The sequence below is a fragment of the Perca flavescens genome, chromosome 8, assembly GCF_004354835.1.
Source record: "Perca flavescens isolate YP-PL-M2 chromosome 8, PFLA_1.0, whole genome shotgun sequence".
Classification (NCBI taxonomy): domain Eukaryota; kingdom Metazoa; phylum Chordata; class Actinopteri; order Perciformes; family Percidae; genus Perca; species Perca flavescens.
In genome coordinates, this window is record NC_041338.1 from 18,917,049 (window position 1) to 18,936,995 (window position 19,947).

The 19,947-nt window shown below is 37.2% G+C and overlaps 2 protein-coding genes across 3 annotated transcripts; both read right to left on the reverse strand.

Annotated features, from left to right (window-relative positions):
- Positions 1-11,205: 11,205 nt before the first annotated feature.
- bpgm (2,3-bisphosphoglycerate mutase) lies at positions 11,206-14,456 on the reverse strand. Of its 2 annotated transcripts, none has more exons than XM_028585708.1 (3): positions 14,332-14,456; positions 13,187-13,809; positions 11,206-12,746 (listed from the first exon to the last, which is right to left on the reverse strand). In XM_028585708.1, exons 2-3 carry the CDS (start codon positions 13,785-13,787, stop codon positions 12,571-12,573), a joined length of 777 nt encoding a protein of 258 aa, XP_028441509.1. In that variant the 5' UTR covers positions 13,788-13,809; positions 14,332-14,456; the 3' UTR covers positions 11,206-12,570. The 2 variants fall into 2 exon arrangements, with proteins under 2 accessions (XP_028441509.1, XP_028441510.1); XM_028585709.1 differs by lacking the exon at positions 14,332-14,456 and adding an exon at positions 13,905-14,012.
- Positions 14,457-15,575: 1,119 nt separating this feature from the next.
- On the reverse strand, positions 15,576-19,921 carry tnni4b.3 (troponin I4b, tandem duplicate 3). The gene is made up of 8 exons (XM_028585714.1): positions 19,486-19,921; positions 18,731-18,778; positions 18,593-18,599; positions 18,139-18,183; positions 17,902-18,033; positions 17,232-17,321; positions 16,910-17,083; positions 15,576-16,367 (listed from the first exon to the last, which is right to left on the reverse strand). The coding sequence occupies exons 2-8, from the start codon at positions 18,739-18,741 to the stop codon at positions 16,281-16,283; spliced, it is 546 nt and encodes a 181-aa protein (XP_028441515.1). The 5' UTR covers positions 18,742-18,778; positions 19,486-19,921; the 3' UTR covers positions 15,576-16,280.
- Positions 19,922-19,947: the final 26 nt, after the last annotated feature.

A 19,947-nucleotide genomic window follows, 5' to 3' on the forward strand; every position in this document is an offset into this window, starting at 1 on the left:
AATACTGTCTTTGCTTGAAACCAGTGGCCAATTAAGTTATTTGGCTCTACTAATAAGACATGTATGCATAGATTCCTCTGTTGTCTTGAATTCTGCCAGTAAACCAGTCTAACTGAAGATTTAGATGTCTTTTAGGCGGCATATCTAGTATTGAGCATTTTTACTCAAACCCATTGGCCAGATTCCCATGCACATCTTACCAGGATTGTTTTCTTTTTTTAACATTTTAGTAAGCAGGAGCAGATTTATGCCCTGACCTCGCTTTTATTCAATGTTATTCTATTTTTACTGTAACACAAACGTGCTCCATATAAGGAAATCAGAATAAAAAAAAAACTATATTGTATCTGTGTTTTCCACCAAACATTTATAAAACTGAATGCTCAATTCTGATAATCAAGAAAAGGTTATATCTCTGTTCTTCAATTTTTAACTTACTTTAATTATTGATTGTGAACATAAGTGTGTTTTCGAATTGTATTTGTCTTATCCTTTTATTTATATATATATATATATATATATATATATATATATATATATATATATATATATATATATATATATATATATATATATATATATATATATATATATATATATATATATATATATATATGTTTTCTTGATCAATAAGTACTTCCTGTTCAAACTAAGCTTAAACAAACTACCTAACCTTCTTTCCTGAATGGAGATGGAGGCCCATGTATTCACTGGGCTACCAGGGCTACCAGGCTACTGGACAGCTTTATTTGAATTGTAGATGCTGGGCAGACATGATAGCACCAGTCATTCATCATAATAATCATGAACCCTTAACTCCCTCTACTCTTGTTTAGTGGAGGGCTACTAAAACTCCATGACAACCCTCTGACATCAGACATGATGAAGTGTGCATGTGAAAATCAGAAATAGATAAAACGTTAATTCTAGTATAAGGCTGCCAAAGTACAAGTCTGTTTCTTCTAAGAGTCTACAATTCAGTGTGCGTCTACACCAATCAATGTACCTAAAGCCTCTAATTAGGGTATAGTAAATCTATAATTTTGCCTGCATTGGTAGGAGGTCATTACCCCAAAGCGTAGTCACTGATGACCATAGCATACTGTGTCAAATGACTATCTGTAAAACTCCTTTTGGCTATATAGCAAGAAATTAGATGCATAATCTTGAGTGTTCATAGATAAAATCTTAAATAAGTTGAGCGTATAGATGTACAGTTAGATGTCATATCAACTTCTTGGGCTGAAGAATTAAACAAATGATTCATTTTAAGGGTTTGAGAAGTGTTGTGTTAACACTTTTAGCCTTGCCAATTCCAAACCATTAAAAACCTTTATCAAATTATCTTTTTTCTTGACCACGTTGTTTTAGGTAAGAAAGTCTGCCAGTAACTCCAGCCAAGATATACAGTGCATAGGAACTCTGAAGTGTGGTTTCAGAAAGTTAAGCAATTCTGTCCCACTCAGAGGAGGAAGGAAAATTAAACATTTTAGTAAATCTGATGAAAATCATTCTCAAGTATTCCTTTTGTACACTCATAATTATAATATCCCAAATGATAACAGTTTAGGAGAAGATATTAGTTTTGGACTTTGAAAAACAAATACCTGCTGAAATGCAGTCCATCAAACACATACATACAATGGATGGATTTCTTCTTGGGATGGATGGATTATGTTGGTGGTGAAGGAAAAACACCTTCATTCAACACACACACACACACACACACACACACACACACACACACACACACACACACACACACACACACACACACACACACACACACACACACACACACACACACACACACACACACACACACACACACACACACACACACACACACACACACACACACACAAACTCATTTGTTTGACATTTGAGAACATGCTAAAAGAAAATGTCTGGCCTACTTCACGAGCAAACCATGTAAACCCTCTTCTTCTATAACAACATACTAAATAATGCTGGGAATTGAGATGAAGTGAATTCACAGAGTCAAACTTTATTCCCTTTTTTATCATCTGTGTTTTCTCTTCTCACTCTGATTCAACATACGTGCAATACATTTATGTCCCAAGCACTTTAGCACAGCTAGTGTTATGATTCATGATCCTATGAGGTTATGGAACACTTTACATTGTCATAAAAAGGGTCACTTCAGTATCATCCCTTTATTTAATTATCATTATCTTCAGATCTGAAGTGGAGCCCACCAACAGTGAGCAGTCGGTCATCAGATTAGTTTTTACAATGGCCGACACCATATACAGTCACAAAGGCTTACAAACAGAATGGGCCAAAATAGGCCCTTTTCTAAAACATCCACTACATGGGTAACAAGACAGTTTGGAGTTTTCCTGGAAGAGGAGGACACTGTTGTAGAAATCACTTCCCTGGAAAACAGGAAAGTGATTCATTAAAACTCAAATATCTTACTTTTGGACAAAACATTTGAAGAGGTGGTTGTTGGTAGTTTATAAAACACAAAGATCTACAGAGTCCAGAAATGAAGAGCTTAAAAAAACTAGTAGGAGAAAGAAAATGCACTGTTCATTTGTCTGTCCACCGTTTCGGTCCAGACTGATTTATCTCAACAACTAGGCTATTAGTTGCCTGGCATTGCCAGACTGATTTGCAAGTGCAGAGCAAATTAAATATGAGCTCGCAGATTTGTCTGGTTTCCAGGCTAGGCTATTAGATGGATTGCGGTGAAAGTTGGTGCAGATATTCATGTTGCCCAGAGGATCAATCATAATACTGTTGGTGATCCCCTGACTTTTTATCTAGCACCACCAGCAGGTCAAAGTTTTCACTTATCCAGTGAAATATCTTAACATAATATATTAGATTGATTTGGACAAAACATTGTTCAGTATTACAGACATTACAGTAACCATTTATGGTTAGCTAATGCTATTCCCATCAGCCTCAGCTGTACTTTGTGTCAAGTGCTGATTAGGAACATGCTAACATGTCAAACTAAGATTGTGCACATGGTAAACATACCTGCTAAACATCAGCATGTTAGCATTGTCATTATGAGTGTGTCAGCATGCTGAAGTTAGCATTTAGCTCCAGCGTTGAATGAAGACGTGCATATCATAATGACCACAGCAGTTGATTTTGTTACTGTTTTTAGCATTGTCATCATCACCATTATCTTTATGAGCAACTTCAGTTGTGTAGTGAGGTGTTTCATCACCACCCACATTTCTTATAAAAGCATTACATTTCACATTTTAAGTTATGCTTTTCATCTCTAATCTATGGAATATAATTCCTCACACAGTCAAACAGACAAACTGTTATCCACCACTCCCTCACAGCTCTTCTTATATGGGACCAATTAAGCTTCTGGAGATGACAAAGTCTGGCCTGTTTCAGTGCATTATGGACTCCATGGAGCAGCAGACGAGGACTGACTGACCTGCAAGCTAACACAGACCTGTCAGAGTCGTGATCCAGGCCTGTTTGGAGTTCTGCATTTCTAAAGTTGAATAACTTACCGCTCTGGCAGCTATACGAATGCCTGTCTTTCCCCCACTTTGTTAAAAAATGTAGCTGCACACACCGAGAGAGACACACACACACACACACACACACACACACACACACACACACACACACACACACACACACACACACACACACACACACACACACACACACACACACACACACACACACACACACACACACACACACACACACACTTTAATATTACAGTTGTCCCATCAGTCACCAGACAGGTGATTTGTATGGATTAGAGGTGTGTTGTTGGCGGTAAATTAGTCGTGCTCTATCAATGAAATAATACAAATGTGAAAATATAGTCCCCATTAGATGAAAGTGTTAATCATATTATAGTATATGTGGTCAGCATCTTATAGGTTGATATATTCTTTCTGTCATAAATTGGAATCAAGTTCACAAATCATTTCCACATGACAGATGCCCCAGGACAATTTCTAAGAATACATCTGTAACTGATTTGTCCAATCTGGGTAAGCTCTCCCTTCTGATGCGATCAAAAGATGGTGCAGCACCTTTTTTCTTTATACCTCTGCAGGGTCACTCTGCTCTCATGCAACTGGAAACTTGTCATTGGCTTACCAATGGCCAAGTGCTGCCCCTAACACTCACCAGACACTGCTCATGAATATTCATATCAACTAATCAACTGTCACAAGAGGAGAAAGGCCGTGACAAGTAAACAAGTCTGGCTTTCTGCTGGCTGCATCTGACTGCCTGGCACAGATGTGAAATGTAGACTGTGTCATTCTGTCAAATGTCTAAATACAACATTTCAGTAATTCACAGCTAGATATCCAGAGCAAGTTTTATCTAGATGTTCACATGAAACTATAACACATAATGGCTTTTAAATGACTAGACTGACCACTGGGAAATGCACTTGTTTGTTTTTTTTTGACAAGAGTCAGATTTGAGGCAACTAGCCTACTCTCTGGTGTGTGAGTTAGCTGTGGAGCTAGAGCCATGAGGCAATAAGCTTAGCTTAGTTTAGCTTAGCATAAAGACTGGATGCAAGGGTAACAGCTAGCCTGGTTCTGCCCAAAGTTTAACAAATGTGCCTTCCAATACAATACAATAAGTAGTCTAGGCTAACACGTAAAGCACATACACATTGTTAACATCTGTTAGTTTACAAATTAAGCAAAATATAAAATTAATTATTGATTAATTAGAGTGTGGCTAGTTGTTAGCCCCACTACCAATCTGTATGCTAACTCACAGACATGGGACATGGGAGTGGTATCAATCTGGAAAGAAAGCCAAGAGTTAAATTAACTTATTTCTCAAAATGTTGAACTGTTCCTTCAATAGACACAATTGCTGGCATTAAAGTAGCTGTTATGTTACATGACTGTCTCTCTTACCCCATCCAAGCAATGCTCTTATCCTCATAGTTCCTATATATACACACAGAAGCAATATATAGCACATATAAAACCTGATAACTGCAATAAAGCTACAATAAGTAGACAGAGAGTATTCGGAGCCAGCGAGAAGACACTTTTTTAACATCCAAACATCAGCTGTAGATGTTAAAACAAAAAATATTTTCTAAACCTGACAGTCTCCTTGGTCTGTGTGTATTTCATCTATAAAAGTATTCTTGCTTAACCCTTGTTAACACAAGGGTTAATACAGCACCTTAGTGCTCGTTTGTACAGCATTTTGGACAGCTTAAACTGTGTTTAAATGTGCTCTAGAAATAAACTTTACTTACTTACTTTACAAGAAACATGGTTTAGAGAGCAATTCTCAACAAAGTAAACAGAAATACATAACCACCGGGACCCGAAGGACAACACAAGGGATAAGTCATTTCACATGGAGATTAGACTGTAATTACGTTGAGGACCAATAATGCAGAGCTGGCCACAGCTGCAAAGTGGAAGAAAAAGCAGGTTTAAGGGAGTCTACTAAAAGCATGCAGGTTTCTGGCATATTTAGGGAAAAAATACTGAATAGATGATGTGTTATATGATGTGATGTCTATAATTTGAAAGAATAAATACAGTTCATACTTAATACTGGAGGCATGGATTTATGAACCAGTCTTTCAGTATACTAATTGAAGTTAACTAGGTGACCTATCAAATGTGATTAATGGATATGGCTCTAAGAAAGAAACAAGTTTTCTTTTGGAAGTATTTAATGCGAGTGTTGCCTATCAAAAGAACTTAAATCACAGTAAGCCCACATGTAAGTCCTTTGTTTCTGAAGCCAACTAGGATTTAGCCTGAGAATTCCTCAAGTGGTCCACTGAAGGTTATAATAAGTAAATAAAACATTAGTGCTCGGTATGCAATACAATAGTTAAAAGCCTTTCACTAAAAGCCCCATAATTACATCAATTGCATGGTACTTCATTGTGTCTTTATTCATCTTAGCATTATGTACACAACATGAGCTATTTGTATGGCTTGGAAATTTTTGGCTTGATGATGGCGTCTTTACAGAGTGTTTGCCATTGTATTAATCAGACAACAAAAGGAGGCAGAGGAAAGTGTTCTGTTAAAGACTATTTCTAATGCATGATTTACATTTGGTCACAGTAGGAAATGTTCAGGAAAGACATGCAGGCAGCTGGATATTAGTAACTGTATCTCTCTCTCTCTCTCTCTCTCTCTCTCTCTCTCTCTCTCTCTCTCTCTCTCTCTCTCTCTCTCTCTCTCTCTCTCTCTCTCTCTCTCTCGCACAATAGGTTTATCTACATTCTATCTTTACTAGGGAAACAGTTGTACGTTTTTACTCCCCAACTTGTACATTAACTTTATCTATATCTGTTGAATCAGTTGTACATTTTATTTCCAGTTTGTATATATTTTAAATATTGCTCGTGTAGTATTCAATTATTATTTAATGTATATTGTTTCCTATTATTTAATGTATACTCTGTATGTGTGCTGTGTGTCTGATATTTTTGCTGCTGCAACACCATTATTTCCCTTTTTTTGGGATCAATAAAAAAAAAAAAAAATCTAAATCTATCCAACAATAAGGAAACCAGAAAATCTAAAATGTGCTGCTGGCTCACCAGTTTAACTGACATTGTTACATCCACCATTTGTGGTATCTTATCTACTGTGCTTCCCAAATACCCATGTTGTATCTGTCTTGTACTAAAGCTAACTATAAAATATTTCTGCGCTCAGTTTACTGCTAACCAAGCTAGCCATTTAACAAGCTTTCTAAGGCTAAAGCTAAGTCAATTTATTGTTGGGTTAACTGTCATGTATTTACTCTTATTACTTTTTACTCTTGTGGACTTTATGTGTAGTTTAACCATATTAATTGTAACATATTTGCTTTCTTGCTGAGAGTTAGCTAAGAAGATTGATACAACTCTAATGTTTGTACGCTAAATATGACACTACTGCCAGCAGCCTGCTAACTTAGCTTAGCACAATGACTGGAAACAGGTCAAAATAGCCTGGCTCTGTTAAATGGTTTTAAAAAAAAAAAAAAAAAACACCTATCAGCACCTCTAAATACACATACGTATTGCAATATTACAGGAGGTTATGTGCCAGACTATTACTTTTCAGTACCAGTAACTTTCTGGAGGGTCCTCTACTTGTTGCCGGCAAACAGATCCTGACCAAGAAATAGTCTGGCACATAATCCACTGTAAAACGGTCAATATGTTTTTTACACTTTGGTTTTGACAATACAACTAATTTTGATAGTTTATACTTGGAAATCCATAATCATTATTTAGCTGGCTAAATAACCGTGCACCTACAGGTACATAGTGAGAGTAAGATAAGCATAAATATGGCATATAATACTTGTTTCATGATACATCCTTTGCCATTTGAAGTTATTATACTGGTTAGTTGTAAGGTTGGTAATACAATTATGAATCTAATAAAAAGATTCAGTTGTTGCTCTCATTGTAATTTGCACAGAATAACAGCATCATCTAAATATACAAAATATACATGTAGGTCCTCCTCCGACAATTCTACAGCCTAAAATCAGACACGGTTCTTGTTAAAAGATAAAGAAAGTGCTTCAATACACTTATAGATAAACAGTTGTTAGAGAGGCTTTGCAATCAATCAAGAAGCTGCAGCAGCTTAGTCCACATGACCAAACATGGTATGAAAAAGTCCCAGACCAGTATACAAATTCCACACCGTTTACAAGTCACAACATACTGTAGTGGTGACCTTCTCTGCTGCTCATTAAAATGTTTGTGTACTGTACAGTTTGGTTAAAATGGAGAGTGAGTTGTTTTGTGGTCAAAAACCATTGACTGGTAAAGTGGAGATTTGGAAGCATCTTATCATCTCTATGCAGAGAGGTTAAACAGGACGCTCACTCAGGCTCTTCAGCTCTCCACTCAGTGCTCTGCAGCTCAGCTTTGTTTTATTAAGCAAAAAGACACAAGACGTCCATCATTAGCTGACAGGTCTACCTTAAAAAAGTGGAAAGTTGCTTGCTTGCTTGCTTGCTATATTTTGTCCTTGATAACAACTTAAGAGTCTGAGCGAATGTTGAAACTGGAATAAAATATGTCTGGTGACACAAGAGGCTAAATTCATTCAAATTCAAAACTGAGATTGAGTTTCCTTCTCAACCGGGAGTCAATGGAAATAGATGCAGCTATGTGCACTCCCTGTTCTGCATCCCATCAGCTGAGATGGTGTACTCTGCCTCCTTTTAAGGAAGTACACAGGCAGTGTTAGTTGTAGTGTCCCAGCTTGGCAAGGTGCTAGGCCATGGACAGTGAGCATGGTTTACTCTAGAAAATACCTGCTGCTATACAAACTGTCAATCCAAGAATAACTTATTTCCATTGTGATTACTAATAATTACCTTTCCATAATGCTGCTGGGAGACAGAAAGTATGAAGAAGGCAGATTGCCATTGTTACTGTCAATAAAAGGAAACTCACTATTGCTGTTAGAAACTTTGTTATATTTTATAATATTATTTCTTTTTTTTAGTTTAACACAGAGAATAGGAACAGCTGGACAATTAAACAAAATAATCTAACTTCTAAATCATTCTAGTATTGAGGTGAGGAATGTTATTTCTCCTTACAACTGCGTAGACTTGATGGCAGACTGATTGCGGATTAATGACTCCATTAATGTCAGAGCCACTAAACACTTTAATTCACAAACTTTTAACAACGCCTTTTATAGTCTAACTGTTTAAAAAGGCCTCGGGGCTCTTGTTCACAGGACAGCTCACATTTACAGGCACCATGCAGATAAGGGTGTTTCAATCAAGTTTTCAATTTAATAAAAGGGAACACAAGTCATTCACATCTAAACATGCCATTAAATACAAATCTGTGAACTCTTCTTCTTTGTATTGTTGTTTTAAGGATGTGTTTACATGTATGCTTGAACTCAAATCTCTCATAAATAACTTTTACACATCATGCACAAACGTTTCACTGTACGAACACAAATAACCAAGAAGGAGAGGATTATCTCGGAACTCAAAAATATTTCCAGTCCCCAAAGAGTCTGTGGTCATAAACTCACACACTCCAACACCATGTAGTTGTAGCCTTTATCTTCAATACCATCTAAGGAATAGGAGTCTGACTTGGCATGTCCACCACGGCAAACAGCTTTTCCACAACCAGACGTCTGCACAATGTATGAGTTACAGAAACCTAAGTCAAATTATAGCATTCGCTGCTGTGTTGGACACAGCAGATACAAGCCTCAAGGACACAGATTTGCAGAGGCATACGCCAACAAAATGCACGTTTCAGCTTACAATTTCTTTACCCAGGTCCAACCTGCCTAATATAATTTAGTGTATGCAACTTGGATGCAGTGCCTACCAATTCTAATCCTTCTTCAGAAATATACTAACTGATACCAGCTTTATTTTTTTCATCTTCCCAAGAATTTATTGAGGAGTTAACTGGAAGCCCCATCCACTGAAAGGAATTCATTATTGCATTAAATCAAGTCCAGTAACATTTTATGTATATTCAAATGTTTTGATAAAAGAGTTATATCCAAAGCACAATTAAATTTCCCTCATGGGACAGTATTTTTGGTAAAACATAGAGTACAGTAAAGAAGTGATTGCTAAGTTGTCAGTATATATAGATTCTATTCCGAGAATTAACATTTTCATGTCATTTTTCCAGCTGTTACTGTGCCTGAAGATGACACTTCTCAAGCCAGAGCACACATTTGTACAAAAAAGAGGGGAGACATTTCAAGATCCTCTCCAGTCCTTTTAACATCTGTTCTTTTTGCTTATTCTCTGCTTCTTCTCCAATATTTTTTTTAAGTGAGATTCATGGTACATATATGATTAATTTACTTGCAACTTTTCAAAAGCACAGGTCTAATTTGAGACAGGCGTATCCAGATTAAATCAGATGTAAAATATGTTTTACTTGGAGGATTAGAGCAGTGTGGGATCTATTTAACCTAAATTGTGTCAACAAGTAAGTTATAGTCTGTTAAATGAAGAGCATGTGTTCTAATCTAAACCAGCTGGTTAGGTTTAAGACTCATTAACGAGCCATACACCTGCAGTACCTCGTCATGACATCAAGGGATGTATGGAGACCAGCACAACTTTAGCAGTCATAAGTGCCAGTAATTATCTGCTCAACTCTGATTACAAATCTCTAATTCTTCTATAGAGGTCACTCTAAATACAAAAAATAACATCCCTCTTTATCTGCATTAACTTAAGTTATGAGATAGCATCCACATCATAATCATCATCATCAAACTTACCAGGCCGACAGACCAAAGTGACTGTTCCTGCAGGAATCAGCAGAGGAGAGCAACCAGAGGTTTATAAGCACAGCATGCAGTGGACATGCTCCGCCTGCTCAAGCTGCAACTCAGTGATGCTCACACAGGGCTGACGTGTGTGAGTGTGTGTGTGTGTGTGTGTGTGTGTGTGTGTGTGTGTGTGTGTGTGTGTGTGTGTGTGTGTGTGTGTGTGTATGTATGTACACAATTTAACTTTAGGGATGTATTTAGATTGCAATGCAATTGATTCCTCTAGTTTATACACGGTTAATTATTTCTGGGATTAATAATCATTTAATTTCATAATTTTCAAAGTAATTCATGAACAAGCTAAAGTCATCTTACATTCATTGTCTTGGTGGTTGTGAATGCAGATTTGGTAAGAAATGTAAAATGACAAGTTTTCTTTAGATGCCTGACTGAAATGACATGCCTGGAATGATGCACATCTGCAGTACAAAATGTCTTGCCCACTGTGATCCACACAGTATGATGTCTACCAGGATGCATAGTATCATTGCTGCCACATAGATGGGAATAATAATCATGTTAATCATTGTGTCCATTTAAGAGTGTTTCCATCCAATTAGAGGGTTTCTTCCTGGCTCAGCCCCACTGGTTTGGCCAAATTACAGAAATGGTTGGGAAATGAGGAGCCACTCCTCTGGATCCATCTGTGGTAGCCAAACAGACTCAGTTGTTTATCGTTTTCAGTGGGTTTAAGCCGACCAGAATCAAAATTGCAAGCATAACTCTACTTCACAAACAGCATTGTTGTTTGTTTTCTAATTTGTTTCTGTTGCTCCATCACACAATTTATAACTATGTCAGTCTGACATCTGACTCGCCTTCCTGTTGCAAAATGATCTACTGTCTGATAAAATGAAGCTTAAAATTGACACAAAACAGAGATTTTAGGAAAATTGTAATTCCCTTTTATTTCATCATGTAGACTATCATATGTAAAGGTGTGAACAGCAGGGAAGACGTTAAATCACTTACATAAAATTACAAATATATCAGATTTCTCCTCTTTAGTATCTTCAAATGCATGTTCTTATCTCTTTCCCCCCTGTTGACCTAACAGACCAGCGTACAAAATAATAGTGGCAGAGAAACATGAGACAAATATGATGCACAGTACAGTACACCTACAAACAAGAGACACAATACAACATACAGTACAATGAAGTAGCCTGTGCCACACACAGTAGTAACACATATGAAGTAAGATAGTGCGGGCTAGTGCTAAGACATAATGTGCAGACTCAAGAGTGGTTTGTAACATTTTTACACGTTATTAACATTACATAAGCGACATGAAAGTTCAAGCACGTATGATAATTTAGAATTTAAAATGAAAAAAAATAGTGCTTGTTTTTAACAACTTTTAACATATTTAACCAAGTTCAATTACCACTCACAGTTGTTGCATTTAATTAGAAAGGGGGTTAATTAAAAAGAATCCTCATAAAATCCCCCAAAAAGTGCAAAGCATAAACCAGTTATAATACCAAATAGCCACAGTGTTTTCAACTCAAACTATTTGTCAGAGTAAATGTGCTGTTTAACCTCATAAAAAAACTTCAGCTGTCTTGCTTACTCTTACTGAGTAGGCAATAAGTATGAGTAACTCATATGCGTGGGACAGTAGAGTCTTTCAGTGGTTTTGCATATTTACAGCATTTCTGTGGCTCACAATTATCCAATTATTGGAATGAACAGCCTATAGCTATCAGTTTTTATGAGGTAAGATTTGTTAACGGAGTGCTTTTATTCTTAAATAAAATCAACACAAGACCTGTAGCAGAATTTGAGCACTACGTTAATAATGAAGGCACATGTTTAGATGCAAGGTAATATGCCTAAAGTTTATCAATGTAACAGAAAAGCATCTTTTCCTTCTGTCTAGATATGATGTACTTCAAGATTTTTCAGCTTCACCACATTACTATTAATCTGCAAGGTAGAGTCAATTAGTGAATAAATAACCACTTTAGGGTCACCCTACAGGCATAAGTAGGGACAGTTAGCTTAAATATCAGTGCTTACACATAATACAACCATATAGCGCCAACATATTTTCAGTACAGTACTTCCTCCTGCTCCTGTCAGACCAGTCTAACCTGTGACACACTTTCTGTTATCATTATTGTCTGATGGTATACAGTATATTATTCTTTTCAAGTCTTCTCAAGAGTTTTCACTGTACATGTACCTAATAAAAGTATGTGCACGCAACCAGAACAGAGCTATGTTAAGTCTTACAGCCATTTTAGTGGATTCAAGTTGATGGTCTGGCTTTTCCCTGGTCCTCCACCTTTTTAATTGCTGCCTGAATCTTCGCCTGGTCTCCCAAGAGCTGTCGAGGTTTCACAGGCTTGAGGTTTTCATCCAGCTCAAGCAGCACTGGTATCCCTGTGGGTAAAGTCACACTGGCAATATCCTTATCCGATATACCTGTTGAAATAAGGACAGTAATATTAAGATCACACTAGACAACTTTGCCACAATCAGGCTTGAAAACTAACATGCATGAACGCTGTAATGAAATCCTGTTACAAAATGCTGCTTAATATTAAGTAACAGTCGATACGTGTTAAGTTAAGGAGTGTCCTGTGGCACAAGAAGCCTCCAAAGGTTATGAGTGTGATAAAAGGTCAGCATGGACATAACAGCCACAGCCGAATGTAACATAAACTCACTGGCCTTTTTACCTAAGTTCAGCTTTCCATTTGTGGAACTGAAACATGTCCTTCCTAATTCAATGACTGAGAACTAGAAACAGCAGCCTGTAGAGTCCAGAAGCTGTTGCTGAATTCAACTGAATGCATTCACTGCACAATCACAAATGCTGAGAGAGCACTGTTTATATAGCTTGGGTCAGTTCAGTTGCATACCTTCCAGGTATTTCAGCAGAGCCCTGCAGCTGTTTCCATGAGCACTAATCAGCACAGTCCTGCCTTTCCTTATCTCTGGCACCACAGTGCTCCCCCAGTATGGCAGCAGTCTGTCCAACACCTCCTTTAGGCTTTCTGCTCGGGGAAGGTTCTCCTTTGGCACATCACAAGTGGTGTATCTGCGGTCATTGTAGATTTCCAGGAAGTACGGGTGGGATTCATCAATCATAGGTGGAGTGACATCATAGCTCCTTCTCCACAACTTCACCTTTTCTTCTCCATGTTGTAGAGCCATCTCTGCCCGGTTAAGGCCAATCAGGGAACCATAGTGGCGTTCGTTCAGTCTCCAGGACTTGACCACGGGGACCCACTCCTGACCCATAGCCTCCAGCACCAGCCATGCTGTCTGGATGGAGCGGCTGAGTATGGAGGTGAATACTAAATCAAACTTGTAGCCCTGCTCCTTCAGGAGCCTACCACAGTCCTGGGCCTCCTTCACCCCATCCTCGCTTAGCTTCTGGTCAACCCAGCTACAGAAACGGTTCTCTTTGTTCCAGGCCCCCTCCCCATGCCTCAGTAGAAAGAGTTTGTACTTGGACATCCGAAGCACCAGCAGCAGAAACCTGCACAAGTTCAGCAGAAATGAACAGAAATGAACAATAAAGTTATACAGTTAGTGATAACTGAGTTACTAAGTTAAACTATATTATTTTAATACCATTAATCTTCAGTTTACAATGTACTGGCTCACTTAGTCACAGGTCTGTGTGTCTGATTTGAGATCAGGAGCAGTAACGTTAACGTTAGAGGCAGCTGCCAGCCAAAGGTTAGAGGTTGTCTTAAAAGAGTGACAGGCTAAAGGCAGACAGCTACAGCAATTGCCATTTTTAACTAGCTTTATTCATAGGCTGGACAGAAGAAAATGATAGATAACGTTAGCTAACTACTATGCAAATATTTAATTGGAAGCTGCTGCAGAGCTTATTAGCAAGCCTGAGAGGATGGATAAACGTGTTGCAATGCAAATGAGCGTTAGTACAGTGTATATATCATGGCCGCTCAGACCGAGGTAGACAAGATCAACGCTTAAAAAAAGAGTAACGTCATTCCAAAATTATCAGAATATTGTGAAAATGTCGTCTTACCCTGTTTGGGTTTTAAATCCGGCCAAAGAGTAGCTAGTTCAGTCGTAAGCGTAAACAGTATTAGTGGCTGGCGGCAATGTACAGCAGTTGTTCCCGTGAACGTTGATGATTGGCATTCCGTTCCTCAAATCAGAATGTCGCATATCACAAGTAGGCGTTACCTTCGTCACTGCCAGGCACGTTCACCGTGGAGGAGGAGGGGGAAGAAGGGCAGTGACCGTCATCTCTCAACCATGGATGTATTGAAGAGGTACGGTCCGCTAGCTAGCTAACTGTTGATGTTTTGATTGTGGTTTACAGTTTGGAAAGGATGTATGGTGTTTGTAGGAGAAGGACAGCAGTTTAAGACAACTGAATTTTAGGCAGAGGGAAGGGAAAGTTTATGTAAGCTTGTATAACGTTGACGTTACACACCTAAAGCTATGCAGGTGTTCGGGAAAACAGTGGGGAGAATGTAGCTATCAAACTTATGTCAGTGTTTAAGTTCAACAACAAAAAAAAAGAACAAAAATGATCGTTTAACCACCAGTTTAGGGTAAATACTGCCACATTGTTGTTCACTCCAACATAATGTACATTAAAACTACTTCAAAAATTAACAGTTTTTGAATGTTTCATTTAAGTCAGGTGCCGCAATGAAATGTATTGAAGTCAGGTTAACCTGACTTCAATACATTTCATTGCTGCATTACTTCACACACTTGCCTTTGTCATTTAAAAGGACAAATTGGTTTATTGATTTAATTCCACGTGAGATTGGATTTAACTTAACCCAACTAGGTCTCAACCCCAAAACGTAACGGTTCACCTTGAGGGTTAGGGTTAGGGAATAACTTTTTGGCTTCAAGTGGCATGTACACATGTATATATCAATACAAAAATGATTATATAGGCTAATACATTTTGGAAAACCAATTAAGAAATTGTAAATGGGTAAAAAAAAAAAAGATGGCAAAAATGACAAGCTAATTGTTGCTAAATCCTAAAATATGTAATATTGTTATAAAACAGCCCATGATATTAGATTTGCCACATTTAAGCACAATAATGTAATTCACCAGAGATGTTAAAGGGAAAGCTACAACAGTACAAACTGTATGGCAAAAATCTCTGACAGTGGACAAATTTATGACAATACAGTATGTCAGATGCTAACGTGATTCATATTAGTATAAGAATACACCGTGCTGTAAAGGGATGAACAGCATTCCAGTTTAAGACACAGAGGACCATTCTTCTCTGAGCAATGTCATTAAGATTTTATTATTTAATACACAATTTATAACACTGCTTCTCATCATAATTTCTTAGTTTAATACCACATTCATTTTCCAGGATGCTCACTTTATTTGACTCCATGAACAGCTGACTGCCAACCGTAGCTGCCCCTGGAATGTGTATTCTCTCAATCCAACAGAAACATTGTTTTTCTTGAGAAAGCACACAGATACAAAGAAATTTTCATGTTTTATGTTGTCATCTTACTGTTGGCCATGCTTCAAAAGACCCTTTTGTTGGCAATACAGGCAAAGTATAAATTGTACAAATGTTGATAACTGTAGACAAATCTGCCTTTTCTTTGTCTTGCCTGTTGTATATTATTGTAGCTTTATAGCAGAGGTCAAAAAGTAAGATCGTAACATTACTAGAGGTGAGCCAAAAGTGGTATTGTGTTCATTAATTCATATGTAAGCTAAACACTACAGTGCTATAATATATACATGCAGTATATTTTATCATAATCCATCAGACATTATGTAAAAAAACTATATGTATTATATGAATTATCATAAAGGTAAACACGTTAACTTTTGTCATTTTCACAACCTACTTGTTAACCTGGTCTTCATGTCATTCACTGTCATTATAAAGTGAAAAACAGTCTTATGATCCACTGGTTCCACCTGTTTTAGAGCAGCAAATCTTTACAAAGTAATTCAACACAAACTCTACTGCCCACTATTAAACAGCTTCTTTCTGCCCTCCATACCAGACATGGCGTCCACGTTCTTACGCCAGTCAGTCACTTCCTCTTTCTGTGGGGTGAATAGATGATGATTTTGAATCAACTCAGTCTTATTAAAACATGAGTACTTGTAGTCATTTTGTACACCACAAATAGGCACACAACATAGGGGAATATAGGAATTCATGCTTGTTAATATGAAAAGAAGAATGATATTCCTGCACTAAACAGTGTACCCTCCGAACTGTACTACTGCATTCTTACTTCCTCTTTTTTGAAACAAATTAAACCCTTCCTAGGTTGTGTCAGTTTACGTTTTAGTTCATTTAAAAGCATTTTAGCAGTGCATTTTCTATCTTTAGCTTTGGCATCGTAGATTCATTCTGCTACTAGGTCAGCAATCAGATTTTTGTCAAAGAGTTAAAATGAAACCTGCACTCATGCAGTGGTAGTCTATTTAATCAAAACTTCCAAAGCTTTCTTACCAAAACTCAGACTCTCAAAATCAGCACTAATACTACAGTAAGTAGACTATTCTCATTGAAAAAAAGTGAATTGAGTTAAAGTGACACCACATAATATGATGTGTGAGTTGCAGCCAGCAGCCCTTACCTTCTCCTCCTCTTTCTTCACAGTCTTCAGGTTGGCCTTGAAGTCCACAGACTCTTTGACCTTAGAGCCCAGCAGAGCTCCCAGCATGGCGTCAGCAGACACCCTCACCCTCTTCAGGGCCGGTCTCTTCATCTTGCCCTTCAACTCAAAGATCTTCTGAGACAGGTCTTGTATCTTTTTCCAACACAAATGACAAACCAACCCTCAACATTACCTTAAAATCTTCCAAATCCCAATGAATATTGTTTACATACAGTATGCATCCCTTAAATTTGTGTAAAAAAGTATAGAACTCAAATGGTCATTCACATATGTTACATACCTCCATATTATTTTTCGTCACTTTAGAATCAATGTTGTACCGCTCTTCATCAACCACATCAATTTTCTGGTGTAGCTCTTTGCAAAGATTCTGTGGACAGAACCACAGAAGTGTATTATGCATTTAAGTACCAATTCCCGAAATTTGTTTGACTGCAACTGGTTTGGATAACTTCATTGACACACACTAAGAAACCATGCACAGAGACAGTTATATATATAATATTGATTAATATAAATACATGTTAATTTGTATGATCTGTAGATTAATCCAAGGACTTTGTTGTGGATAGTTTTCATTGGAAGTATTTTCTAATGGTTCCTATTAAAGCTGACATTTAGGTCTGCAGATTATTCTGACTGACTGAGACATTGTTCATGGCAGACTGAAGTTTTTTTTAATGTAATTTTTTTAAAGCTTTAAGCACCGCAAACTCAATTTCATTCACCTCGATTGTATATAGGTGGCAGCAGAAGTCTCAGTGACAGATATCTTAAAAATCAAAAGTAATTGCTTGTGGCCAGTACCACAAGGAGGAGGTGGGGAAAAGTAATTTGCATAAAGTGTTTAGACAGTTGTGTGATTTAATGTTGACTTCCTTTAGAGGCAAAACCAAAAAAAAAAATCCTTATGTGGATTAAAATGCTTTAATGATAAATTATGAATCTACCTGTAGATCCTGCAAAGACAGGCCTGACATTTGCAGTTGTGGGACTCTCTCAGCGAGGGTTCTCTCTCGTTCATCTTTTCTGACTTGCTTTTCATTGTCCAGCATAGTCATGGCCTTCTTTAGCAGTTTGGTCTGGTGCAGATACAGAACCAGACAAATTATTATTATTAATTTATTATCTTGAACAATATTTTTACAGTACTACCCAAGACTAACACACAGTTACACATAAAATACCTTCAGGAACAGTCTGCGCGATGCAGTGATCTTTGGCTTTGGTTTCTGGAAAAGAAGATGTTATACGTGTCAGAATACTGCCAAAACATTTAAAATATCCAACATTCATTTTTCTGTAATGTTTTGCACATTTATTGGTCATGTCATGGTATGATTCAACAAACACAAAAATGACGTAATGAGTTTTTAACTTTTTTTTCTTGTGATTATATTGTGTAAAAAATATATATATATATATATATATATATATACATTGTGTAAAATAAGTGTTAAATCCATCAATTCCACATAAAGTCAAGGCACATATTTGTGGATTTGGAGTGCAGAATATGTAGAACAATTCTAATAATCCAACTCAAGTGGAGTTTTTAGTCCTACAACTGATGCAATGAATTCATAACTGAAATTATATTTCAGACGTTTTAGTCTGTCTGTTACAGTAGAATCAACTCACCGAAGACCTATCCAGTTAGGAAAGCGGTGTCCATATTTCAAGAAGAGAAACAGAAAAGGTGCAATTACAATTCTCGAATTTCACATACTAAAATTTGAATCACTGTGCGGTGCAAGTAAATGAAACATGAGTACTTACCCTTCAGACATGGTTGCAGTTGTATGTGTCTCCCCCTGTTAAATCTATCTAAAAAAAGAAGACATTTTTTTTACATTACAATGCACATACAGAAAAAAGCTCAATTCATCACAGCTGATTGAGAAATCGTACAGTATATCCTATAGGTTGCTGCTCCATAGCAGGGGACACAAACAGTCTATGACATTGTCTAAAGGTCATTGGCTTAAAAATACTTTCTCAAACAAAGACAAAAATACTTGTTTTAAATTAGCACACATGTAATCAATCAAGACCAAAAAGGACAGGATTCATGTTGTTTTTTATCATAAATATTGTTAAATATAAAAAATATAACTTTTCATTTAATAAGCACAAACAATTTCAATTCCAGATCATTACATTGAAATGACACTACAACAGTATAAGCAATGGGAATAGGCTGCAAAGAATAAGAAGAGATAAATCAATTCCACGTGTTATTTCTAACTTGAGCCAGCTGAAAAAAATACTCTCCTCCCTGACTCACATGTAAATAGGTTCCTTTTTTAAATGAGATAGCTTTAATTTGATTTAAAAAAATGACTTTCAGTTGTATGAAATGATAACTACGTTACGATAAATGCTGTTTTGGGGTACAAAACTCAGCCTTGTTTTTTAATGCTGATAAATGTATTATGTTTTCTCAATTTTTAGCACGAGTATTGTAATTAAAAGCCTTCATTTGTTATTTTATCCCTTCGTGTTCTGTAATATTTCAAAATAATACTCCTTACCTTATGGTGACAAATAATCACAGGCGTCTTTTTCTGAGACGAGAAGGGCAGAATCAGGGTAGATATATAGATTCCACCGCTCATGTGAGTGGCTCACTAAAATAGACTCCCTGTCCTCACCATTCTTGCACTGTGCCTCTTATATCCAGTATGTATGAGGTGTGAAATCTTGCTGGGACTGTCCACCTGTGATGCTTTCTTAGTTTATCCGTCTCCTCAAGAAGGACAGGGGCAAAGTTGGAAGGCGCTTTACTCCAACATTATGTGTGTGAAATTAAAGTTGATCCCACATACAATACAAGGCAATTAATGGGGCGCCCTGGTAGCTCACCTGGTTGAGCGTGCACACATGTACCAAGGCTCAGTCCTTACCACAGTGGCTCGGGTTTGAGTAAAACCTGTGGCCCTTTTCTGCATGTTGTCCCCCCTCTCTTTCCCCCCTCTCCTGTGTCCATCTGTCCT

What these genes read in the sequence shown, in the direction of transcription:
- bpgm (XM_028585708.1), bottom strand. Translation starts at nt 13,787, where the DNA reads ATGTCCAAGTACAAACTCTTTCTACTGAGGCATGGGGAGGGGGCCTGG. An exon ending in TCTGCTGAAATACCTGGAAG is followed by an intron (nt 12,747 to 13,186) that starts GTATGCAACTGA and finishes TTATTTCAACAG; the next exon opens with GTATATCGGATAAGGATATT.
- tnni4b.3 (XM_028585714.1), bottom strand. An exon ending in CGCGCAGACTGTTCCTGAAG is followed by an intron (nt 18,034 to 18,138) that starts GTATTTTATGTG and finishes TATCTGCACCAG; the next exon opens with ACCAAACTGCTAAAGAAGGC. An exon ending in TGTCTTTGCAGGATCTACAG is followed by an intron (nt 17,322 to 17,901) that starts GTAGATTCATAA and finishes TTCTGTCCACAG; the next exon opens with AATCTTTGCAAAGAGCTACA.